Source organism: Scylla paramamosain, chromosome 4 (genome assembly GCF_035594125.1).
Source record: "Scylla paramamosain isolate STU-SP2022 chromosome 4, ASM3559412v1, whole genome shotgun sequence".
Taxonomy (NCBI): domain Eukaryota; kingdom Metazoa; phylum Arthropoda; class Malacostraca; order Decapoda; family Portunidae; genus Scylla; species Scylla paramamosain.
Window position 1 is genome coordinate 24,118,648 of NC_087154.1, and position 25,268 is coordinate 24,143,915.

The 25,268-nt window shown below is 37.8% G+C and overlaps 1 protein-coding gene across 10 annotated transcripts in view; it reads right to left on the minus strand.

Moving 5' to 3' along the window:
- The window catches only part of LOC135099897 (deoxynucleoside triphosphate triphosphohydrolase SAMHD1-like), a 101,748-nt gene that overhangs the window by 68,091 nt on the left and 8,389 nt on the right, over window positions 1-25,268 (minus strand). For 5 of the 10 annotated variants that reach the window (XM_064002561.1, XM_064002559.1, XM_064002554.1 and 2 more), the window contains exons 3-7: window positions 23,769-23,864; window positions 12,676-12,750; window positions 7,722-7,905; window positions 3,648-3,836; window positions 2,417-2,497 (exon numbers count right to left, since the gene is read on the minus strand). In XM_064002561.1, the coding sequence (XP_063858631.1) occupies window positions 2,417-2,497; window positions 3,648-3,836; window positions 7,722-7,905; window positions 12,676-12,750; window positions 23,769-23,864 (625 nt within the window). Of the gene's footprint in view, window positions 1-2,416; window positions 2,498-3,647; window positions 3,837-7,721; window positions 7,906-11,330; window positions 11,459-12,675; window positions 12,751-23,768; window positions 23,865-25,268 lie in introns of those variants that run through there. The other 5 variants (XM_064002562.1, XM_064002556.1, XM_064002563.1 and 2 more) reach the window with 3 other exon arrangements.

A 25,268-nucleotide genomic window follows, 5' to 3' on the forward strand; every position in this document is an offset into this window, starting at 1 on the left:
AAACCTTTCAAGATCTAACTCCCTTCATGAGTTCTGGGATCTAGCCAAAAATATTTCCAATAACTTTGCTTCTTCTTTCCCCCCTTTATTTCAACCAGATGGCACCACTGCTATCACATCTATCTCTAAAGCTGAACTCTTTGTTCAAACCTTTGGTAAAAACTCTACCTTGGACGATTCTGGGCTTGTTCCTCCCTCTCCTCCACCCTCTGACTACTTCATGCTACCTATTAAAATTCTTTGCAATGATGTTTTCCATGCCCTCACTGGCCTAAACCCTTGGAAGGCTTATGGACCTGATGGGGTCCCTCCTACTGTTCTCCAAAACTGTGCCTCTGTGCTTGCACCTTGCCAAGTCAAACTCTTTCAGCTGTGTGTGTCAACATCTACCTTTCCTTCTTGCTGGAAGTTTGCCTACATTCAGCCTGTTCCTAAAAAGGGTGACCGTTCTAATCCCTCAAACTACCGTCCTATTGCTTTAATTTCCTGCCTATCTAAAGTTTTTTAATCTATCCTCAACAGGAAGATTCTTAAACATCTACCACTTCACAACTTTCTATCTGATTGCCAGTATGGGTTCCGTCAGGGCTGTTCTACTGGTGATCTTCTGGTTTTCCTTACTGAGTCTTGGTCATCCTCTTTTAGAGATTTTGGTGAAACTTTTGCTGTTGCCTTGGATATATCAAAAGCTTTTGAGAGAGTCTGGCACAAAGCTTTGATTTCCAAATTACCCTCCTATGGCTTCTATCCTTCTCTCTATAAATTCATCTCAAGTTCCCTTTCTGACCGTTCTATTGCTGCTGTGGTAGACAGTCATTATTCTTCTCCTAAATCTATTAACAGTGGTGTTCCTCAGGGTTTTGTCTTGTCACCCACTCTCTTATTATTCATCAATGACCTCCTAAACAAAACTTCTTGTCCTGTCCACTCCTATGCTGACGATACTACCCTGCACTTTTCCATGTCTTTTCATAGACATCCAATCCTTCAGAAAGTAAGCATTTCACACAGGGAAGCCACAAGACGCTTGACTTCTGATCTTTCTAAAATTTCTGATTGGGGCAGAGCAAACTTGGTATTGTTCAATGCCTCAAAAACTCAATTCCTCCATCTATCAATTCGACAAAACCTTCCAGACAACTATCCCCTTTTCTTCAGTGAAACTCAACTGTTCCCCTCTTCTACACTGAACATCCTCGGTCTGTCCTTTACTTATAATCTGAACTGGAAACTTCACATCTCATCTCTAGCTAAAAGAGTTTCTATGAAGTCAGGCGTTGAAACATCTCCGCCAGTTTTTCTCACTCCCCCAGCTGCTAACTCTGTACAAGGGCCTTATCCGTCCCTGTATGGAGTATGCTTCACTTGTCTGGGGGGTTCCACTCATACTGCTCTTTTAGACAGGGTGGAATCAAAAGCTTTTCGTCCCATCAACTCCTCTCCTCTAACTGACTATTTTCAGCCTCTTTCTCACCGCTGCGATGTTGCATCTCTAGCTGTTTTCTATCGCTATTTTCGTGCTAACTGCTCTTCTGATCTTGCTAACTGCATGCCTCCCCTCCTCCTGCAGCCTCGTTGCACAGGACTTTCTTCTTTCTCACTCCTATTCTGTCCACCTCTCTAATGCAAGAGTTAATCAGTATTCTCAATCATTCATCCCTTTCTCTGGTAAACTCTGGAACTCCCTGCCTGCTTCTGTATTTACACCTTCCTATAACTTGAATTCCTTCAAGAGGGAGGTTTCAAGACACTTATCCTTCAATTTTTTATTACTGCTTTGGACCCTTTCCGGGGACTGGCATCTCAGTGGGCTTTTTTTTTTATTGGATATTTATTGCCCTTGGCCAGTGTCCCTCCTACATTATAAAAAAAAAAGAAAAAAAAGAAAAAAAAAGCAGAGTGATGTATCCACTTTTAAGCAGAGATGCCATGAGTCAAAACACAACAGAAATTGTTGAAATTACTGTAGCTGACATGATTACTTGGAACAAATTTGTTAAAAACTGTCAATAATCAAAATAAAAAGTATATCAAATGAAAGAATGTCAAGCCAGCTAGTAAAAATAAGAAATAAAATTTACTAATGTAAGAAAAATTCTTTAGATCAGTGGAACATGTCAACTGTGTCACTGCCTCCCACCACACTGGGAGCTAATTTCATTGCTCCAAGTTAGTGTGCCAAGCCAGCCACAGTTGTGCCAAATGCTCAACCAAAAGTTTTTTCCTGAGACTTTCTACCTCATTTTCACTGTCGTTTTGGGGTAAGTGACTTGGTTGGATGAAATAGAAAGGATCAAAACAGTAGTACATGGTTGTAACTCCAAATCCTCAAGATTGATCCTTACCTGATTATGAATTGCAAATAGTGCATAGTACATACATACAAAGATAGATAATAATATAAACTAAAAAATACCTTGATGCCTAAGTTAAGGCTGTCACGTAAAAAGTAGTCCCACTTATCAACATCAATCCCAGTTTGCTTATTGGCCACAATCTGAAAGAAAAACAAAAAAAATTAATGTAATATTACTTTGAATTTAATGAAAAATCTTATGCGAATTATACCCTTCATTCATTTTGGCAAGATGATTCACACTAGTTTAATATTTGTGATTACATTTAATTTCTGGCAAGCTGGGCAACTCCAAGCCCTCTAATATGAAGTTTGTACCTCAAAATATAACTGACACATGGAAGAGGCATTAGACAGCTGCCAACTTCCTCCTCCTACAGTGTATGGAACCACTTCATGGTCCCAAAGATTTTTAATGATACTTCACATGTCAGAATTTTGATAAGTCAGCAAAATCTCAGCCAATATTATGTTGGCATATAGAAGTTTTACTGTATTTTAAGACATATTAAAAATTTTACTATTACACAAACTTAAAAATGTTTTTTTTTTATTATCTGTATTGTAAAGTTATCTCATATATACAAGACAGTATCCACAAGGCCACAAAAGACAAGGATCCAATTCAGCAGATAAAAAGACAATCAAATGCCAAATATATTGCTTCTTACAAAAAATAATTTGTGGAGAGCAAATTACATTACAATCTGAAATTTCAAGAGGAACTGGTTTATAAAATTTATATTGTTGAAATTTTAAAATAGAACTTCTTACAGATAAAATAAGCATGGTTCCACAGCTAGTCAACCTTTACTAAAAACTGTTATATTTTGCATATTTTGTGTCTTTTTGGTACTTTCTCTGCTCATCCTTAGCTGTAGAAGGCCTTGATTGCCTCCACATATACTAAATCCTTGCTCCATGCTTTAACATTCAATAAAACAAAAATTTGTCTTAATCCCAAGAGGAATCACCTGTTGCTCTGTATAAAGAACATACATGACATACCACCATCAAGCAACAGCTCCCAGCTTTGCTACTCATGTATCACCAGTCACAAAATGATCATTGGAAAATGGAAAGAAGAATACATTGCACTTTATTTAAAAAAATTTTCATGTCCCTCTGTGACAAAATCAGTAATTTTTTGTGATGAAATTAACAATTAGGTAGGGATAAATTTGCGGTCAAAATTCAATATGTCAAAATGGAAAGAACTGGAATTCAATATTACTATATTTTTTACTAAAACAAGATAAAGACAAGTTTTCTATCATATTTCAAAACTTACCTGATACAGAAATGCTTTCTCCCTAGGACGACCTCTATAGCACCATTCTGAACCATTACCAGATACACTGTAGATCATTTCTTTGATGAAGATTATGTCTTGCTCTTTCAAACCATATCTTTGAAATTCTTCAACAAGATTGTTAGCTTTCAGCAAGTAGTCAAACATCTTTGTTGAGGCATTTTCATGCTGAAACAGGTATTTGAGATTTTGGTTAATATTACTGAACCTTCTATGTACTGCCATCAAACTTTCCCCAATATAAATAAAGTGGCAAAAAATGTATATTAAGGAAAATATATGTGCATCATGCATTAAAAAGGTCTTTTCATATATGTCACCATGTTTCCTATAACCACATCTAAATATTTTGTCTAATGTAATCTTAGATATGGTGCGTATGCTAAATTCAACTGAATAAAAAAAAAAAAAATCTAGCTTCAAAGTATAATCTATATAAAAAAAATATATGCAGATGTGCATTTAAAATAATTCATCATTATACACAGTTATGAAAATGACATTGAAAAAAAAAAAAATGAATAAGAAAAGAAAAGAAAAATCATATGGAAACATTTCCTTAAATGTGAAAACTACTTAAAAAGAATTTTCAAATCATAAGCATCACACAACATTGTCACATGAGTGGGGAGAAAACATGAGATAAATAACATTTCATGCAACTGTGGAATCTCACAACCAGGAATTCTCAACAGAGGACTTCATGTAACTGGAGGTAACCAGACAGGATTCTCCAGAACCTGAATCTCCAATCCTAAAAACTTTGGCAATTGCAGCACCTGAAAGGATTCTGAATATTTATAAGCTAGGTATGTATGCCAATGAAATAGGCATACATAAAATGAAGCTACAATGGTGTCAAAACTTTAAGGAGATACTATGAGAAGCTCCTTCAACAAAAAGAATTAGCAGCCAAACAATAGAAGGATACTTAGCCTTTGCTCCTTAGACTCAGCCTTCTACACTTGCCACATGACAGGTTCAGTTTCCTGAACCTGTCCTGAATGACAATTAATAACTTCCTCCTATCCGGGACCCAGAACAGTGCCACCAGAATGAACATTGTTCCCTGAGAAATCTAAAGTTTGTTGAACACCTTCCTCACCAGCAGAAAAGGTGGAAAGGTGTTTGAGTCCTGCTGGTCCCAGTATAAGGAGTTATGGAATCCTGGAAGGGGGAGATAAAATTGGCCAGCCTGAAGTTGAACCTAATGGAAAAAAAAACCCAGTAGTGGACAATCCCACATCTTCCAAAGTGCACTGCACACCTCCTGGTGTTTGGTCCACTCTGTAAAGATCACCTGACTCCACCAGGATGCCTGCCAGGACATTGGAGAAGACCCTTACAGAGTGAGAAGCTTTAGAGTTCTCTCCCCATCCCAGTGCATCCTGTACTTCTAAGTTGAGTAGAGAGGACAGTGTTCCTCATTCCTTGGCTAAGTACAACAGCAATGTCACACTGTCTGAGAAGATGGCTGCTGTCTTGCCTTGAAGCAGGTGTGTGAAGCATTGGAGGCCCACTTGGAGGCTGATGTGAAGCATCATCCTCTTTGATGGTGACCACATGCTGCTTGTAGACTCATGTAGAACTGATGCTTCCCAGCTGTCAGCCATCAGAAGAGGCATCAGTATACAGGCAAAAGTCTGGGGACCCTACCTACAGGGATTGATCCAACCATAGATTGGTCTAGTCTGTGGTCCATGGGATTGGCAAATCCTATCTCTGTGACTGCCTGTTCCTAGCTTGGGACAGCTGGAGTTGTAGAGTTCTCATCCTGCATCTTCTTCCCAGTACTAGATAGATTAGCAATACAGGATGACTTAAAAGCATCATTCACTCCCTGGTGGTAGGCCACTGGTTGCACAAAACAAAGGTTGTCCACTTAAGCACAGGTTTTGAAAGTCAAAAGAGAACATATCTCCATCCCTAAAATGATCTTGATCTGAGTGGGAGAGAGCATTGATGAGGCTAGTAAGAGCCAATAATTCAGGTAGTGCAAAAATAACTTTTGATGCAAAGCCTTTGAAATCAACATCATCATCCTTGTGAAGACCTGTGGTGCAGTGGAGAGGCCAAAATATGAGATATGGAACTGGAATGGTTGTCCCTTTGAGAGGAAGCAAAGGTATCTGTAACCTGATGAACTGATATCAGAAAGTGGATGTCCTTCAATTTAACTGACACCATCCAGTTGTCTTTTCAGATGGATGAGAGTACTGCTTTCACCATCTCCATCCTGAATTTCACAGTGTGAATGTATTGGTTTAAAACCAAAAAGTCTGATTGGGCAAAACCCTCCTGTGGCTTTGGTGCCCATGAACAAGAAAGTGAAGAATCCTGGTGACAGAGACCTCTTCCACTGCCCCCTTTGTGCAATACTTTAACTTACTCCAAACCTGGCAATTAAGTCACATAAGCCACTTGGTTGACTCAAAGCAATGGACATGTAGTGAAGGGAATGCGGATGCTATCCTTCAGGACCCTCTGCTCTTATGGCCTCCCACTCAACCAGATGTTGAGCAAGGCAGCCTTAGCAGTCAAAGATGATGGCCTTATTTAAAGAAAAAAAAAAATTTCCTTTTCCCTTTCTTGGAAGTGGGAGTGGGATCTAGACCAATCCTATTCCTCCTGGGAGACAGGAACAGATTTATGGTGGTGCAATAAGGAATTGCCCGATGTGGGAATCCTAGGGTTGTAATCTGACAGTAGTGTACTTGGGGATGAGTGTGGTTTAGCAAGTGCCAAGACTGTTGAAGTGTCACTTAGGCTGCCTTCTCTTCCATGTCCAGGGCTTCCATGATTCTCTTTGTCAAAGAGGAGTTCCAAGTCTATAGGAGACTGGTATAAGTATACCTTTGTAGCTGTCTGGAACAACAGAGGAAGGTGTACAAAGTAAGCTTCTTGGCATAATGCCTTCACATTAGCAAGCACAAAGGTAGAGTTGTTAGCTTAGTCTACCTTGGCTATTTGCAAATTCTTGAAGACTTGCTCTGCCATGGGTGCTGGGTATGAAAGGAACTGACTGGAACAGGCAAAAAAAAAAGGCACCAGGGATGTAAAATGAGAAATTCTGGGCTTCCTTCATTTGAGCTAGGACACTTTAGCTTGACCATGTTTGCATGTTGGACAGAGACCTGTAGGTTTTTACCCTTCCAGGTAAAAAAAAAAAAAAGCTAAGTCTGGGTTGAGCTTGGCTGCCCAACCTTTTTCCTTGTGCCCACTTACCACATATATCCACAGATACCTGAGGGAAGGGTAACTGGCAAGAGAGGGTCTGGTAACAGTGGGTGTTCAACAGACAATGTTCAACCGTGTGGATACACAAGATCTTACACAAGATCTTTCTTTTTGAAACCCAAATTGTGTCCTCCCTTATTCATATTTTCTTTAGGTCATCTTGCTTTGCCAGTCTTCATGATCCTACCACAACTTAATCAGCAGCAGCCTGTGACCCAAATTTAATCTTCATAGGATGACTTTCTATTTATATTTTCCCATTTTGTATACTTCCTCAATCTCCTCAATCTCCTCATTTTGTATACTTCCTCAATCTCCTCAATCTCCTCAGTGTCTTGGCCTTAAACCACATTTATGATCTTCTCTATTTTTCTCTCATGCTTTTCCTTCCTATGTTTGATTGGCATTTCTTCTTCCTTTGCCCTGAATAACACATTTTTTTCAACTGTACCTCTCATCAAACTTTCCTTTTCTCTGATTATCTTTAATACTGCATTCACTGGCATTCTGCTTTACACTTCTTTTGATCACCTTCCATTACTTCCATCCTCTTCATAAGGAACTCAACTCTTCTTTTAAGATCAATTACTCTTTTATGCTGAATGAACACTCTATCAGATCCCTTTCCTCTCCTAAACACTATAAAATTGGTGACAGTTTGCTGAGTGTATGTGTGTATGTGTCTTTGTCTATCAGGAATTGATTTATAGCCTTTGAGATAAGAAAATGAGCAGCCATGAATGAACATTTTAACCAAAGGATCACAAACTTTTGTCAGAACTCTACAGTGTTAAAATCAAAGCTGGCAGCACTCACCACCCACTGCTTTTCAGGTCTTGCTTGGCGCACAAATTGTTCCCAGAGATGACTAAAGGGACCGTGACCTAAGTCATGGCACAGGCCAGCCAGTTGTACACACAGGATGTCAGCCTCTGAGATATCCAACTCTGGTTGCCGAGACTGGAGTGCACACACCAGCTGATTAGCCAAATAACACACCCTGAAAGATTACAAAAATATTGCATTTTCACAATACATGTGTAATAAAACAAATTACCAAATGTGCATAGATTTGAAAAATCTTGCAAATGGAAAAATATATTTGCACCATACATAGTCATTGAACATCCTCAAATGAGGTGCCTAGAGCCAAAGTAACATAAGTGACATCCCAACCAAAATGGGTATTTTTATTCCATTATCTTCCCCCACTATCCTTTTATGATGAGAGGCAGAGAGAACATCAGAACGGACCCCACACAGGTTCAAAATTCCACCAAAGTGAAATGATCCACAGAACCTTTTTGATGTGGTTGAGGCAAATCCATCAGATGCTAGTGCCAGAGTGAAGTAATTAACTTCCCACAATGGTATGGAAAAGCCAGCCAATAATGACCCATCCTGTGAGGTACATCAGACTAGGAAGCGCATGTCCATGTGCATGTTGCTTATGTTTCTGCTTAATAAAATTCACAAAATCACTAAGAGTATTTTTATTAGTAGTTTTGAATCCCACTTGAGTACAGGGAGATGAAATAACATGATAAAATAATGGAAATAAACAATGGGTGGGCACTAGATACAATTAATGCACTTGCATAATATTTTTAAGAAAATTATTCAGAACAGAGCAATGTGTGCTGAAATGATATGGGCATGTTGAATGGAGGCTGGTGAAAAAGATAGTAACATCATGTGTGAGAGATGTGAACTTACAAGCTAGGCCATGTAAAAGGATGGATAGATAGCGTAAAGGAGGTCTTAAAGGGAAGAGAACTGACACTAGAGCACAGTAGAATGATTGTGCATGACAGAAACAATTGGAGAACAGTTATGAGTGCACAAGGAAAGATGTGGTGCTGTGGGAGGTATCAAACATCAACAGTCTCACACAGGTGTGGGACAATCAGGTGTGGGAGGGCAGAGTACTACCTATGAAGAAGCCTTGTTCTAGATTAAGGGGCGCAACTGGCGAAAATGTTATCTCGTTTATTTCTTACCCAATCAAGCTGAAATATTTACACACAACAGAGTTCTGAACGTACATTTTTTTTGGTCGAAGTGTTGTTTCTCCAAAAGTCAGTGGTTTTTGAGTTATAAGCCATTTTCTTTTTTTTTTACTTTTTTTAAATGAGCTAATCTATGAAGAAATTTGCCTTATGTCTTTTTGCTTGACACAGTAGTTAGATCAAGTATTGTACTACAATCCTGACCCAAAATTTGTAGATCAGACAAAAATAAGATTTTACAAATTTTTGTTTTTGTACACTGTTTTTTCTTGATTTTTTCTTAATGATTTTTGAATACAAAATTTTGATTTTGAGTTAGAGCAATGATTTGGGTAGAGATTTTTTTTCCTTTCTTTTCTCTACTGAAAAAAAAAACAGACTGAAAATTGGTTGATAAATTTTTGAGATATTCTTGTATGAAGTTAAAATTTTTAGTTTTGAGAAAAACACATTTAAAGTTTTGCTTACATTTACTAACAGCAAAAAAAAACTTACAAATTGCATGGGGGCAAGATAGGACATTTGTACCAACTACCAGTGTGCCCCAGCCTGGTATGATGTATCTGTTAGTCTCTTCCTCTTCCTTCCAGTCTGGGTTTCCTGCTGCATATCCTCTCCTACTTTTGTTTTCTTTTTGTGTCTTGGTGTTTGGTGCCTTTTTCTCTCCTTATCTCTTTTCTCTTGTGCTTTATTGATGGGGCTAGACACTCCAAATCCAATGCACTGCAGCAAATTGGATTCAGAGTATCCAAAATTGTGCTCCCAGATTGTCATCTGAAACACAAAGTGAGTCCTGTGCAGTCCAGCATATTTGTCCTTTGACACCGTCCTCCAGACTTTTGAGTGTAGACTCTCATTTTGGATTCTGGATGTGTCCAGAGAAGCACTTCTGCAGCAGTGCTGGATTTGCAAGGTCTTTATAAACACCCTTTACAAGCTCCAGTTGCTCGCCAGGAATGTTGGACAGGTAGAGCTACTTGGTGCTGTGAGGCTCTGGCTCCTTCCCCAGAGCCTCTGCCCTCTGCACGAAGCACCAAGACTCTTCTCCAGGAGGACAGAGACTATGCTGTACGACATCCCTGGCAGACAGGTGGTAAAACACAACATGGTTGGTGGTGCTGCAGTCCTGAGAGTCTCGCATGAACAAATGACAGAGCATTCCGAGTTCATCCCCTTGTTATTGATGACAACCTCAATATTCTTCATGCATTTGCCACAGATCATGTTGCTGAAGAGACTTCGCAGCTGTGTACTATTCAGCAGTACATTCATCTATGATATCACACCTGGAGATGGAGGTGTACATGGAAGAGGTAGTGGTGGGTGTTGATGGGTTGCCGCAGCTGACGTCGTGGTGGGGATTTTGGTGGTGGTGGTTGCGGGGGATGATGTTTGATGTTCCACTCCATCTGCTCTTCTGGCAAGCTGCAGCTGTCAAGCTGCTATACCATGTTGTTGCCTCATCTTGCCTATCTTGGTTTTGGGCATTGTGCTCAGAAATTCAACACAGCAATGAAGGCAAAAGTGACATGTTGCGGCAAGGCAGCACTGAGGCCGTCGACGGTCGACCTGACTGTGTGACCTTGACAGCCAGTCCATCCACCTGCTGCCTGCCTTTAGGCTGCCAGGCGTAAGAGGCCACAAAAATAAAACTGCAAAAACCGCATATTTCTAGCTTTCATGAGACCTAGAACATCAACACTTGTAAAAGAGGATATTTAAAAGGCCAGCATGCTCACCAAGCACCCTTTAAATGCTCATGAAGCCCTTTAAATTAATGCGTTCATGGCATTTAAACGTTTCCCAAGAAACATCTTGCCTGAATCTAAGAAAATATGGAGAAATACAGAAAACTCATTTTTTAAGGTAAACTCGTCCAGCTGCGCCCCTTAAACATTCTAAGCTGTGTGAATGATCCTTGTAAAGTGACGACAAGAATATTTTTTTCAACTCTGTCAGGGATCAATAGGGTAGAAGAGCAGTATGAAAGGGTGTGAATGTGAAAGTTGTGTGCTTTGTCTTAGTTATCCCCCTTTGGGTATACAGTCAGTGCCAAATGACTTCAGAACTCTTGACAATGTGTGTCACAATGCACAAACTGGCAACTCACTACTTGGTCTGAAAAAAAAAAATCTGGCCTGGAGAAAATATCTACAGTAGAGTATGTGACAATGCACAGTCATTATAATGCACAACTGCAATAATGCACTGAAATTTTAATACATATTTAATTGGAATAATAAATCAAAACTGGCATAACGAACTCACCACTCATGCAAACACTGGAATTTCAATAAATATTTAACTGGAATAACAAACAAAAACTGCCAAGACAAACTTGCCATTCATGTGAGCACTGAAGTTTTAATAAAAATTTAATTGGAATAACAAACTAAACCTCACAAGACTAACTCACCAGCTGTGCAAGCTGCTGCTCACCTATCCACTGCCTGTCTCTTCCTCCCTTTTTTCTTTTCCTCTCCCTTCTTTTGTCTTGTTTGTCTTGTCTCCCTCCTTGTCATCTCCCCTCCCCCTTATCTATCAGAGATAAGGAACATAGGAGTAATACCTAGCTCTCTCTTTTTCATTTTATGTCATTTTTGCTTCATCCTTTCTCACTTTCTCATTCTCGTACATGTAATTCCATTTTCATTCTCAATCAGCTTCATTCTACTTAGCAAACCTTAGGATTATTCTTATTTTCAGAGAGAGAGAGAGAGAGAGAGAGAGAGAGAGAGAGAGAGAGAGAGAGAGAGAGAGAGAGAGAGAGAGAGAGAGAGAGAGAGAGAGAGAGAGAGAGAGTTTGACTTATGGGGGATTTACGGTATATATTCATGAGATGCCGACTATGGGTAAATGTGACCAATATTTGTCAAAGCAGCATGAAACTCAGGATGGTAAGAATTTAGGAATAGGCATGAAACTTGGGAGGGTACTGTATATATTTGTTTTGTTATCTCAAATGCAGTAGTGCAAATATACTCATTTTGATGTATTGTTTAAAAAATTGAGGAATTATTTGTATTAATGTCTGGTACCCTGGAACCAATTAATTTTTTCCCATAGGTTCTTCAGTCACCATACGCACATTCACCATAATGAATGCTACATCGGAACAAATCACGTTCATTGTTGCATACACTACTGTACATGGCAACTTAGGTTAGCTCCTAATGTTTTTCAGAGCATAGAATAACAGATTCAGTATTTGACATATTGACATAAGGAAGAATTATCTTTTGTGACTGCTCCTTGCTTTCAATAACAAAATGGTTGTGTTTGTTTTAAACAGTGTTTTAGTTAGCTGATGTGTGATGCCTGGAAAATATACGAGCCATGATTACATAGTATGAGTGTTAGAAAAATAAGCCAATGAAGACTTTAAGTGCATTGGTCAAGAAATGGCATGGTCAGGGATGTGAGGATGAGCATCACCACAAATATAGTGCTGGAACAGCCCAAAATATGTTTTTTTAACTGTTTTGCTGTAAGTTGAGGATATATCTTTAACTGTCCCTTTATAACATGTAAGGTATTGGAAAATATTTCTTGACCACTGCATTAACAATCTTTTCATTGGCAGTATCCTGACACTACCTCCATTATCACATCCCCAGTTTTACTTGATCTTTCTTAAAATAAAGAAAAGGAGTTCAATGGGTTATATAAATCTTGATTTCCACTTGATTTACAGACATGATTTAACTAGCCTCTGTGATGTCACATCTTTGAGCAAAAGTATAAAAACAAAATATACTCACCCAATACAATGCTCAAAGCGGTTGTGAGATGCGGCAGGGAATACAAAATAACATGTACCAAGAGCCTTGATGAACCTGAACAGAAAAAAAATAAAATAAATAAAAATAAAGGATAATACAATCAATTATACAATATATATATATATATATATATATATATATATATATATATATATATATATATATATATATATATATATATATATATATATATATATAGTATGGTATGTGACAATGCACAGTTGTTATAACATACAACTGCAATAACGCACTAAAACCTTAATAAATAGTTAATTGGAATAACAAACTAAAATTAGCTCAACGAACTCGCCACCCATACCAGCACTGGAATTTAACAAATATTTAATAGGAATAACGAAGCAAAACTGGCAAGATGAACTTGCCATTTGTGCATGCACTGAAATTTTAATAAAAATCTAATCAGAATAACAAACTAAAACTTACAAGACTAAACCACCAGCTGTGTGAGCCACTGCTCATCTATCCGACACATGAGAGAGAGAGAGAGAGAGAGAGAGAGAGAGAGAGAGAGAGAGAGAGAGAGAGAGAGAGAGAGAGAGAGAGAGAGAGAGAGAGAGAGAGAGAGAGAGAGAGAGAGAGAGAGAGAGAGAGAGAGAGAGAGAGAGAGAGATGGCTCCGACTTATGGTGTTTTACTGTATATATACGAGTGACACCGACAGTAGATAAATGTGACCTCTACTTGTCAAAGCAGCACGAAACTTTGGGTGATGAAGTGTGAAACTCTGGATGGTAAGAATTTAGGACTAGGAGTGAAACTGTATATATTTGTTGTTTTATCTCAAATGCAGTAGTGCAAATGCTCTTTTTTTTTTATCTATTTATTTATTTTTTTTAATTGTGGAATTTTCTATATTATTTTCTGATTCCCTGGAACCAATTGATTTTTTCCCATAAGTTCTTCAGTTGCCATAACATGTATTTGCCATAATGAATGCTGCATTGGAACATTTTGGCACCTGCCAAAATGATAATTACTTCCAGTGAGGTCTAAAGCACTGGATCAAGGAGTGCTGTGAACCCACCTGTGACCTCACTGAACATTTCCCTTTGTGTCTCACAACACAAGGGGGCAGTCACAGCCTGCCCTCTAAACACAACTCTCTCCCTTCACACAAAACTACATGCACCTAATTACACACACATCGTTCACTCACAATTCAAAATTAGCACGGTGAGTGCTACACCAGCCTCAGAGTCCCCATCTGGGGAGGGGACCACAAATGTCCCCAGTTGGACTGCTCTTCTAGTATCAACCCTAAATGTCTTGTCACCCCCCCCTCAACTTTTTCTTTATTAACTTCTGCAACATTTGTGGTCTTAAATCTAATTTTCAATCTGTAGAACACCACCTTTCCTCTACTAAATCTCATCTTCTTTTCCTTACTGAAACACAGATGTCTGAGGCAACTGACAGTAGCCCCTTTTCGGTTCCCACCTACTTTCTCTATCCTCATTTTCAATTCAAAGCTGGATGTTGCATTTGTGTGTAGCAACTTAACCTGCTCTCATATTCACACTCTTGAATCTTCCGAGTTTTCCACCATCTGGCTATGACTACAGAGTCCCTCTCAAACTAAATTTATCTGTGCTGTATACCTCTCACCTAACTCCTTTGACTATAAGACATTCTTTGACTACTTAACTTCCAAAGTGGAGCACATTCTGACTCTCTTCCCTTTTGTGAAAATCTCCATTCTTGGAGACTTCAATGTTCACCACCAGCTTTGGCTTTCCTCTCCCTTCATTGACCATCCTGGTAAAGTAATCTTCAGCTTTGTTATCCTCCACGACCTAGAGCAATTGGTGCAACACCCTACTTGTATTCCTGACCGTCTTGGAAATACACCCAACATTCTTGACCTTTTCCCTACCTCTAATCTTGCTTATGCTATTACCCTCTCTTCTTTCTCCAATGGGCTCCTCTGATCACAATATCGTATCTGTATCTTGTCCTATCACTCCAAACTCTCCTCAGTATTACCCTAAGTGGAGGTGTCTCTGGTGTTTTGCCTCTGCTAGTTTGGGGAAGCTGGAGGTATTTTGCTGATTTTTCTTAGAAAATGTCATTCCAGGTCAGAGACCCATTTCTGTGTGCCAAGTGCATAACAGAGGTGATAATATCTGGCATGGATACGTACATTCCTCACTCTTTTTCTCAATCTAATCCTTTCAAACCTTGGTTTAACGCAGCCTGTTCTCCTGCTATACATGATAGAGAGGTGGCCCACGAAAGATACTTGATCCTTCCATCACCAGAGAGAAAGAGAGAGAGAGAGAGAGAGAGAGAGAGAGAGAGAGAGAGAGAGAGAGAGAGAGAGAGAGAGAGAGAGAGAGAGAGAGAGAGGCATCTCATTTTAACTGGGGTCATATGCCTGGCATATATGAGTCTTGCATTTGAGAGAAGCCTCAAGCCTGTAACTAGTGAGTAGTATCACATCACCCATAAGGCAAGGTGATTCTCTCTCTCTCTCTCTCTCTCTCTCTCTCTCTCTCTCTCTCTCTCTCTCTCTCTCTCTCTCTCTCTCTCTCTCTCTCTCTCTTTCTCTCATGGTACCCATGCATTACATTGTTTGCAGAATGTATGATTTTTTTTTTGTGCTGAAAAATTATGATGAGTTACGAGCAGCCTTCTGGAATGCATCTCGCTCATAACTTGAACACCCTCTGTATACAGTGGAACCTTGGTCCTCAAACTGTGTTCATTCCAGCACTGGAATTTAACAAATCAGAAATGTTCAGAAACCAGAACTATTTTCCCCATAGGAATCAATATATGAATTAATGGATTAATCTGTTCCCAGACACCAGTCCACCCTGTCTTAGCAGCTTAAGACAGACACTCCCACAGGCAAGATGGATGCTCCACAATGTATCCAGCTCAGAAATTATTTATCCAGAAAAGATGTACTGAATGAACTCAATGACATGGAACTTATTAGAAGATATTGTTTAAACCAAGCAGGCATTCTCTTTGTCACCGATCTGGTGAGGGAAGCCTTACAGAGTGACACAAAGAGTAACTCACTCACTGCCAAACTGAAGGTGATCATAACACTTAGAGATGTTGCTGCTGGAAAAAGCTACTGGGAAAATGCACTTGTGCAGTGGTGATGATGTGGTTCACCAAGAGAGCCAGAGGATTATTCCTAAGTGCTGAAAATTGTTTGCTTATATCAAGACTCTTCAATGGGATCACATTTCATGTATTTCAAAGATTGAATTACTGTCTTATCCATTGTGTCTCTCCTCCAAATATATAAAAATGAAGGAAATATTAATAGAAACTATAAATTAGTAATAAACAGCAGCTTTTGCTTTGTCTTTTAATATCTGAAATCAAGTAACTTTGAGAACCAAATTATGGTATGGCAACCAAAACAATTATGAGTTCAAAATTTTGTTAGAAAACTTATTTGTTTGAAAAGGGAGGTGTTCGGTAACCAAGGTTCCACTGTATGTATGAGGGTCGCTCCAAAGATAAGGCCTCCTGTTTTTTTATTCTGCCCTAAGAGTCCGAGGGGATTGCTTATGGCATTATTATGATGACTGAACCTTTGTGCTAATAAAACACGAAGTTTCAATTTCTCTGTTGCAGATATTGATGGTGTGACTAAGAAAGCAACCCTTGTCATAGATGCGCATCAGAAGCAGAAATGCATTATTGAATTTCTTCGTGCAGAAGTTGAACCAATTGACATTCACCAATGTTTGGTGAACATTTATGGAGTTGACACAGTTGATGTCAGCATATTTAGGAGATAGGTTCATGAATTTCAGAATGGCAACAGAGATGTGAGTGACAAGCCACGCTCCAGACACCCATGCACAGTTACCTGTGCTCCTGCATGAGCATCTATGGAACCCACCTGGCACACACTTTTCTGTTCCCTAGGGATGACAACATCATTTCCAGTGCACCGACACTCACATCCAACTCTGCACACATTTCATTTAGCATTATCTGCCAATTACAGTAGATGAATTGATCAAGGTGCACTTCATTTTCCGGAGTGGTGGCTGTGCATGGGCACCTGGAGTGCAGTTTGTCACACAAGTCTCTGTTGCCACTCCAGAATCAACAAACCCATCTCCTAACCATGCTGACATCAACTAAGTCAGCTCCAAAGATGTTCACCAAGCATTGGTGAATGTCAACTGCTTCAACTTCTACGTGGAGGAATTCAATGACAACATCTCTGCTTCTGACGCACGTCCATGACAGGGGTTTGCTTTCTTAAGATAGTCTGCAACAGACAGATGACAATTTCATGTTATTGGCACAAAGGTTCAGTCATCATAACAGTGCCATAAGCAGTCCCCTTGGACCCCTTGTGGTGGAATAAAAAAATAAATTAATAAAAAAAAATAGGCATTACTTTTTGAATGACCCTCATATATATATATATATATATATATATATATATATATATATATATATATATATATATATATATATATATATATATATATATATATATATATATATATATAATGAACCTCAATTCTCAAACTTAATTTGTTCCTGAATGCCATTCAAAATCCAAAATGTTCGGAATCCAAAATTATTTTCCCTATAGGAACCAATGTAAAATGGATTAATCTGTTCTTGGATACACGATTGCCGTCTTAGCAGCTTATGACAGACGCTCCCTCTGTCAATATGGCCACTCCATTACATCTCCCGCTTAGAAATTATTTATCCAGAAAGGGTGTATTGAATGAACTTAGTGACATGGAATTCATCAGAAGATAGTTTAAACTGAGCAGGCATTCTCTTTGTCACCACTCTACAGAGGAAAACCGCACAGAGTGACACAGAGGGGAGCAACCCACTTACTACCCAAATTAAGGTGATCATAACACTTAAACATCTTGCTGTTGGGAAAAGCTACTGGGAAAATGCAGTTGAGCAGTTGTCATGGCATTGTGGGTCATCAAGATAGCCACAGGTGGCTCGGTATTACTCCTGCCCTGGGCCAACCGAAAAAAAAAAACTTCGTTTATATTGAAACCCTTCAACAGGATCACATTTACTTTATTTCAAAGACTGAATTATTGTTTTATCCCCATAACTCTCTTCCAAATACATAAAAAACAAAAGGAATATTTATAGAAACTATAATAAGTAATAAACGGCAGTTTTTGCTTTGTCTTTTAGTACAGTGGAACCTTGGTTACTGAATGCCTCCCTTTCAAACAAATCAGTTTTCAAACAAAACTTTGAATTCATAATTGCTTCAGCTGTTGAACTATTTCATATACTAAGACAAAGTAAAAGCTCCTGTTCATTACTAATTTAAAGTTTTTACAAATACATGATTCAAACTTAATTGGTTCTTCTGGGTTGTTTGAATTGGGAAGCAATTTATCCCATGCAAATTAATGTAAAAGGAATTAATCCATTCTAGGTCCCAAAATCTCCCTGCTTTTTTTATATTTTTATGGGGTTTATGTTATGCCCTAAACATAGAACTGAATGAAAGTAACCTAAACTTTAGAAAAAAAATACAGTAAAAGAAAACACGAGGTACTGTTGTATATTTCAACATATAAGACGGCAACTGAATCATCATAAAAAAAAGTGGGTCATCATATGCGTCAGATACAAAAACAAGGACCTGAAAATTTTACACAAAATACCATTGTAAATAATACTAATCTCAAAAAGAGTCATCTAAAGTTCCTAGTGTTTTCAGTCTTGAAAATAGTTGTGTACACAATTTTTATTTTGCATGAAAATCCTTACTCTCTCTCTCTCTCACACACACACACACACACACACACACACACACACACACACACACACACTACCCAACTGATTGGATGCATCCACAGCAGCTCCAAGGATTTACCTAGGTTTTGGTTGTAGAGGAGGACCGAGCTTGAGTCCTGTCTCCATAATGGGGAATTGTGTGATGTGTGAGTGCAGGGGAAGTGAAGTGTAAATCAGGAAGTGGCCAAAAATGTGAAATGGGAGAGTAGTGAAAGGTAAACATTCAGTGATATCAACAGGGAAGATATTTTGTAATGATTCAAGGATGAGGATCTCAGTGTAGCCCATACAAATAAACAAATGTGACGTAGAAGACGTGGAAGGAAGAGAGAAGTGAGTGGTGACAAGGTAAAAAAGATATCCAGTGATGTAATAAAGATGAAAAAAGAAAGAGATAGAAAAAGAAAACAAAGAACTGAGAGAAGAGGGGGCAAAAATAGTGAACTTAAACAAGAAGTACTGTGAAGAAATCAAGAAACTCAAGGAAGAGAACGAGTTAAAGAAAACTTTACAAGAGAGAGAGATTAAGGTTTTAAAAGTAAAGGAGTTAGTGACAGAGGAAGTCAAAAGCTGGAAAGATGAGAGAACAACAACAAAAGGTGGGTATGGAGGAGATAATAAGACAACAGCAACAGGAAAACAATAAGGACATGGAAAAGCAAGTGATTAAAATAATAAAAGAAAAAAGTAATCTTGTGAGAGACACAGTACAGAGAAAGATGTGTGTGGTGGTATTTGGGGTTAAGGAGAAGAACCTACCCATGAAAATAGCTAGAGACAAAGAAGAGGCAAAAAGGGCTAAGGAAATTATAGGAGAAGGAGAAGAGATAGCTGAACAGATTGAAGAGGTTTACAGGATTAGAAAGTAAGATGAAAATGGAACAAGACCAATGAAAATAAGATTCATGTCACAAACAACAGCGGAACATGTATTACAAAGAACAGGAAAATCAACTAAATTAGAAGGAATGAGGGGAATATGGATAAAAAGAGACAAGAACAATAAAGTGAGAAGTAAACTGAAAAGTTGAGAGTAGAGGCCTAATCAAAAAACAAGGAGAGAACACAGGAACAAACAAGAGATTCATTTGGAAAGCTCTGGACATGAAAGTGAGGAAATGGTGGTGCAAAGATGCCAAGGAAGATCACCAAGTAGAAGCTTAAAAATTATGTATACAAATATAGATGGTTTGGTGTCGAGCATAATGGAACTTAAAGACTACCTAAACAAAAATAAATCAGACCTGGTATGTTCCATGGAAACCAAACTAAAAGAGGAAATAAAGATGAGATTTGCAAAGAAAGGATATAGCACATGGAGGAGTGAAAGAAAAGGAAAGGGAGGAGTTGTGATGATTCTGGTAAAATAGGATATTGTTGCTGAGGAAGTGGAATATGGTGACAGGATGGCAGAAACTTTGAGAGTTGTGATTATGATCAAAGGAAGTGAAAAAAGGAAAGTTATTGTGTTGTACATACCACCAAAAACTAATACATGGGAGGCCAATAGGTATAAAACTATGCAACTAGAAACAAGAAATAGCATAGAGGATATGATAAGGAAAAGTAACAAAGTGCTCTTAGTAGGCAACTTCAACACTTAAGGAATTAACTGGGAGGAGAAGGAAGTGAAAGAAACTATCAGGTCATGGAGTAAAGAACTTATGCATACCATGATGGTGACTACAATGAGGCAATGGGTGAACAAAGCTACAAGATGCAGAGGAGAACCATCACAGTTGGACTGAGTGTTTATAAAAACCCCAGAAAGTAGACCAAGTATACATTGTCTGAGTCCAATGGGAAGAAGTGATCATGTGACAATAGAAACAGTACAACAGGAGGAAACAGTGTTGCACTGGAATGAACACTTTATAAATGGGAGACAGAACTATGCTAAGGCAAACTTTGCAGAGCTTAATAAATTTTATGGAAAAAAAATAACTGAACACGGCTATTTGAAGGTAAAGTAGTGCGAGAAAAAAATGAGATATTTTTGAACAAGTATAGAGAAAGAGAGAGGGTGCATCAGTTTGTACCAAGTTATAAAGTGAAAACTGGGAAGCATGAATGGTATAATGCCTAGTGTGTAGAAACAAAAAAGAAAAAGGACAGGGCATGGAGGAAAATGACACGAAAACTGAACAGAAATACCAGGGAAAAATACAGAAAGGCAAGGAATGAATGTGATATAATAAGAGAAAGAAATTTTGAAAATGGCATAGTAAGAACATGCAAGGAAGAACCCAAACTCTTCTATAAATATGTAAATGGAAAAATGAAATGTAGGGATGACATAAACAAGTTAAAATGACAAGGAAGAATTTATGAAACTACTGAGATGAGTGAACTAATGAATGGGGGTTTTCAATCTGTGTTTACAAAGAAAACTGATTTTGTGGCACCAAAAGTGGTATCACAGAATGAGGGAATACAGGAGATACAGGTAAAGAGACAAGAAATCAAGAAACTACTGGAAGAGCTGGATGTTAGAAAAGCTATGGGACCAGATCAAGTAAATGGATGGATATTAAAAGAATGCAGAGAACAAATGGAGGAACCCATATGGGATATAATTAACAGCTCGTTGAGAGAAGGAAAAGTACCAAGGAAATGGAAAAGAGCTAACATAATGCCAATATACAAAGGGGGAAATAAAATGGAACCATTAGTCTGTAATTCAGTGTCACTAAAAAGTATTGCAAGCAAGCTTTGTGAAACAGTAATTAAAGATAGATGGATGTAGTGTTTAGAAGATGAAAAGATAATTACAGAAAAACAATTTGGATTCAGGAAAAGGAGATCCTGTGTCACAAATCTACTGAGGTTTTACATTAGAGTAATAGATGGAGTGCAAGAGAGGGATGGATGGGTATATCTTGATCTGAAAAAAACATTTGATAAAGTTCTCCACATAAGTCTTATGTGGAGGTTAGAGAGTGAAGGAAGACTAAAAGGAGCAAAATTGAGCTGGATGGATGATTATTTACAAGGGAGAGAAATGAGAACAGTAATCAGAGACACTAATTCAAGTTAGATGACGTGACAAGGATTTGTGTTAGCACCTATTATGTTTCAAATATATGTAAATGATATGACAGAGGATCTAAATAGTTATATAAACCTTTTTGCTGAAGATGCAAAAAAAAAATTAAATAATAATCAATGAAAATAACTGCATGGTGTTACAAAAGGATACTAACAAGATACATGCATGGAGCCAAAGATGGAAAGTAGAATTTAATGCCAGAGAATGCCACATGTTGGAAATAGGAAAAAGTATAAAGAGACCTTCATGAGATAACAAATTGGAGGAGAAATAATAACAAAAAGTAATGAAGAAAAGATTAGGAAGTAATGATCCTGGACACACTATCACCTAAAAAGCATATAAACGGAATATTTGGCTCTACGTACAGCATGTTAACAAACAATGGTGGCATTTAACTATTTAGATAAAGAAATGATGAAGAAAATTATATCAAGCATGACAAGACCTAAATTGGAATGCTCAGCAGTAGTTTGGCCTCCACATAGAAAAAAAGATATACAGAAACTGGAAAGAATATAGAAGATAGCGACAAAGATGGTACCAGAATTGAAAGACTCAAGCTATGAAGAAAGACTTGAAGAGATGGGATTACTAATACTACAAGAGAGAAGAGATAGAAAAGACCTGATAGCAGTGTATAAATTAGTAAACTATATAGAAAGAATAACCAGAGATGGAAGGGGGGAGAGAGATGTGCAAGGGGGCATGGGAAGCAAATAAAGATGAGTGGATGTTCGAGTGACATCAAGAAATACAGCTTCCCATATTGAACTATTGAAATCTGGAATGATCTGAAGGAAGAGGTGGCATTGGCAAGCAGTGTACTCATATTTAAGGAGAAACTGGATAAATATTGTTATGGAGAAAGGACAAAATGAGCTTTGGCTTGTGCCCTGTACAATACAACTAGGTAAATATATATATATATATATATATATATATATATATATATATATATATATATATATATATATATATATATATATATATATATATATATATATATATATATATATATATATATATATACAAAGAAAAATAAATAAATAAATAAACAAATAAAATAAAAAATAATAATAATTTACAAAATTCCCTACAATAGGCTATTATGGAAGCTAAAAAGTATAGCAAGTTTAAATGGAAAAATAAAGCACTGGAAGGAAAGTTAACTAAAGAGAAGAGAAATGAGAATGGTAGTAAAGGATGTAAAATCAAAATGGAGAAAAGTAGATAGTAGAGTACCACAAGGATCAGTGCTGGCACCAATACTTTCCCTGATCTACATAAATGATATGCCTGAAGGAGTAAAGAGTTACATGAGTTTGTTTGCAGATAATGCAAAATTACAAAGACATATGAGAAACAACAAAGACTGAAATTCTACAAGAGGACTTGAGTAAAATCTGGGACTGGAGTAAGAAATGGGAGATGGAATTTAATGTGAAAAAGATATCATGTAATGGAAATGGGAAAAAAGTGAAAGGAGACCAAAATGGACATATAAAATGGGAAATGATGAAATAATAAAAGTGCAAGAAAGATCTGGGAATGATAATACAGAATAGTCAACAGTCGGAGAAACATGTAGAAAAGATTTTCAGATATATATAAAATTGTGAGAAATATTGGAACAGCATTCCACTACATGGATAAAGATATAATGAGAAAGATAATTATCACTATGATTAGACCAAAGCTGGAATATGCTGAATCAGTGTGGTCTCCTCACAAGAAGAAATGTGAAAAAAATTAGAAAGGATACAAAGGATGGCAACGAAGATGGTTGCAGAACTGTAAGGATTGACATATAAAGACACGTTAAAGGAAATGAACCTGCCAAAATTGGAACAAATATTGGAGACTTAATACTGATTTATAAATTGTGGAATAGTGTGGAAGAAATAGAAAATGAGGAACTGCTGCTAAGAGAAATAGAAAATACCAGATACACACGAGACAACAGCAAAAAAAATAAGAAAAAGTAGATGCTTGAATAACATAAAGAAATACAGAAGTTTGGAACAAGCTAAGTGAGGATGTAGTATTGGCAATGTGTGTGTATAACTATAAGGAAAAATTGGACAAGTGTAGATATGGAGACAGGACCACACGAGTGTAGCTCAGGCCCTGCAAATTACAACTAGGTAAATACACACACACACACACACACACACACACACACACACACACACACACACACACACACACACGTGTGTGTGGTTTACGTCGGACAGCTGATCATGGTGGCCAGTAGGACATCCACAGGAAGAGGAGTCTTGGATTTTAGTGGATTTGCAGAGGATGGCCAGTTGCAGGAGAAACTGAATGCAAGGAAATTAATCATGCTGGAGGTGAAGGTTGAAGAAATATGGGAGAAGGTAAGAGACCTAGAAGTAAGAAATGAGAGGTTAGAATAAGAAAACAATTCACTAAGAAAGAAATTAGAAAATGAAGAGAAAGTGCTGCAGAAAGAGATACATAAGGAAAACCAAATTAGAATGCTGGAAATGAAAATGGGAATGATGGATAAAACGATGAAGGCTAGAGAAATACAAATGAATATGTTGGAGGAAAGAATGAAAAAGATTGAAGTCCAAGACAAAAATAGGGATAACCAAATTAAGGAAAGCCAAGAACAAGTTAAGGAAATGGCAGAAAAATCCATAAACAAGTGCGAGGAGTTGGATAAAAAAAGTGAGTTATACAGAAGTAGTGAAGGACCAGAGTAAAGAAGGCTTGACAAAAGAGGTTATAAAGGTAATAAAGGAAAAAGAAAACCTGGTAAGAGACACTGTAGATAAAAAGAAGAGCATAATGCGTGGAAGCTAGCCAAAAGTAACGAGTTTAAACAAGTCTGGATTAGAAGAGAAATGAAAAATGAATGAGGAAGAAAGGAAGAAACTTAATGAATTGAGAAGTAAAGCAAAAGAAAGGAATGAACAGAGAACACAAGAACAGAGAACAGAGAACACAGGAACTTTTTTTCTGGAGAGTAATGGACCTATGGTTGAGGAAGTGGTACATGCAAGGAGTGAAGGATGCAGAGGCACAGCTGTAAGGGAGGGAGGGACATGGACAGTGGCATACACTAATGTGGATGGTTTAGTTTCAGTGATGGATGAAGTGAATGAATTTATAAAAACAAATGAACCAGACATCATGGCAATGGTAGAAACTAAACTAAGAGATTCAGAGACACCAAATTTAGGAGGGGGAAGTACAATATGTGGATAAGAAACAGATGTGGAAAAAGAGGAGGTGGAGTGATGATGCTTGTTAAAAAGGGTATCAGGGTGGAGAGTGTGGAAAAGGCAGAAGGCTTGGTGGAAGGCTTAAATTTACAACTAATAAATGGAAGAAGAGGAATATGATATGTCACAGTGGTGTATGTCCCACCAAAACAAAGACCAGGAATAGACAAGAGCATGAACAGTTGCTGAGTGAGATAAAAGAATGGCTTGTAAAGAAAATTAAAGAAAACAACAAAATTGTTATAATGAGAGATTTTAATTGTAAAGAGGAGGAATGGAACACAAGAGGAGGAGAAGACTCATGGGGAGGTAAGGTTCTGAAATTGGCAATGAACAATATTATGACAGTGGGTTGAGGAAAACACTAGATACAGAGGAGGTGCGGAGCCATCAAGACTTGATTTAGTATTATCAAAAGAAACAGATATTATAGAAGACATGAACTATAGTTGTCCACTAGGAAAAAGCGACCGT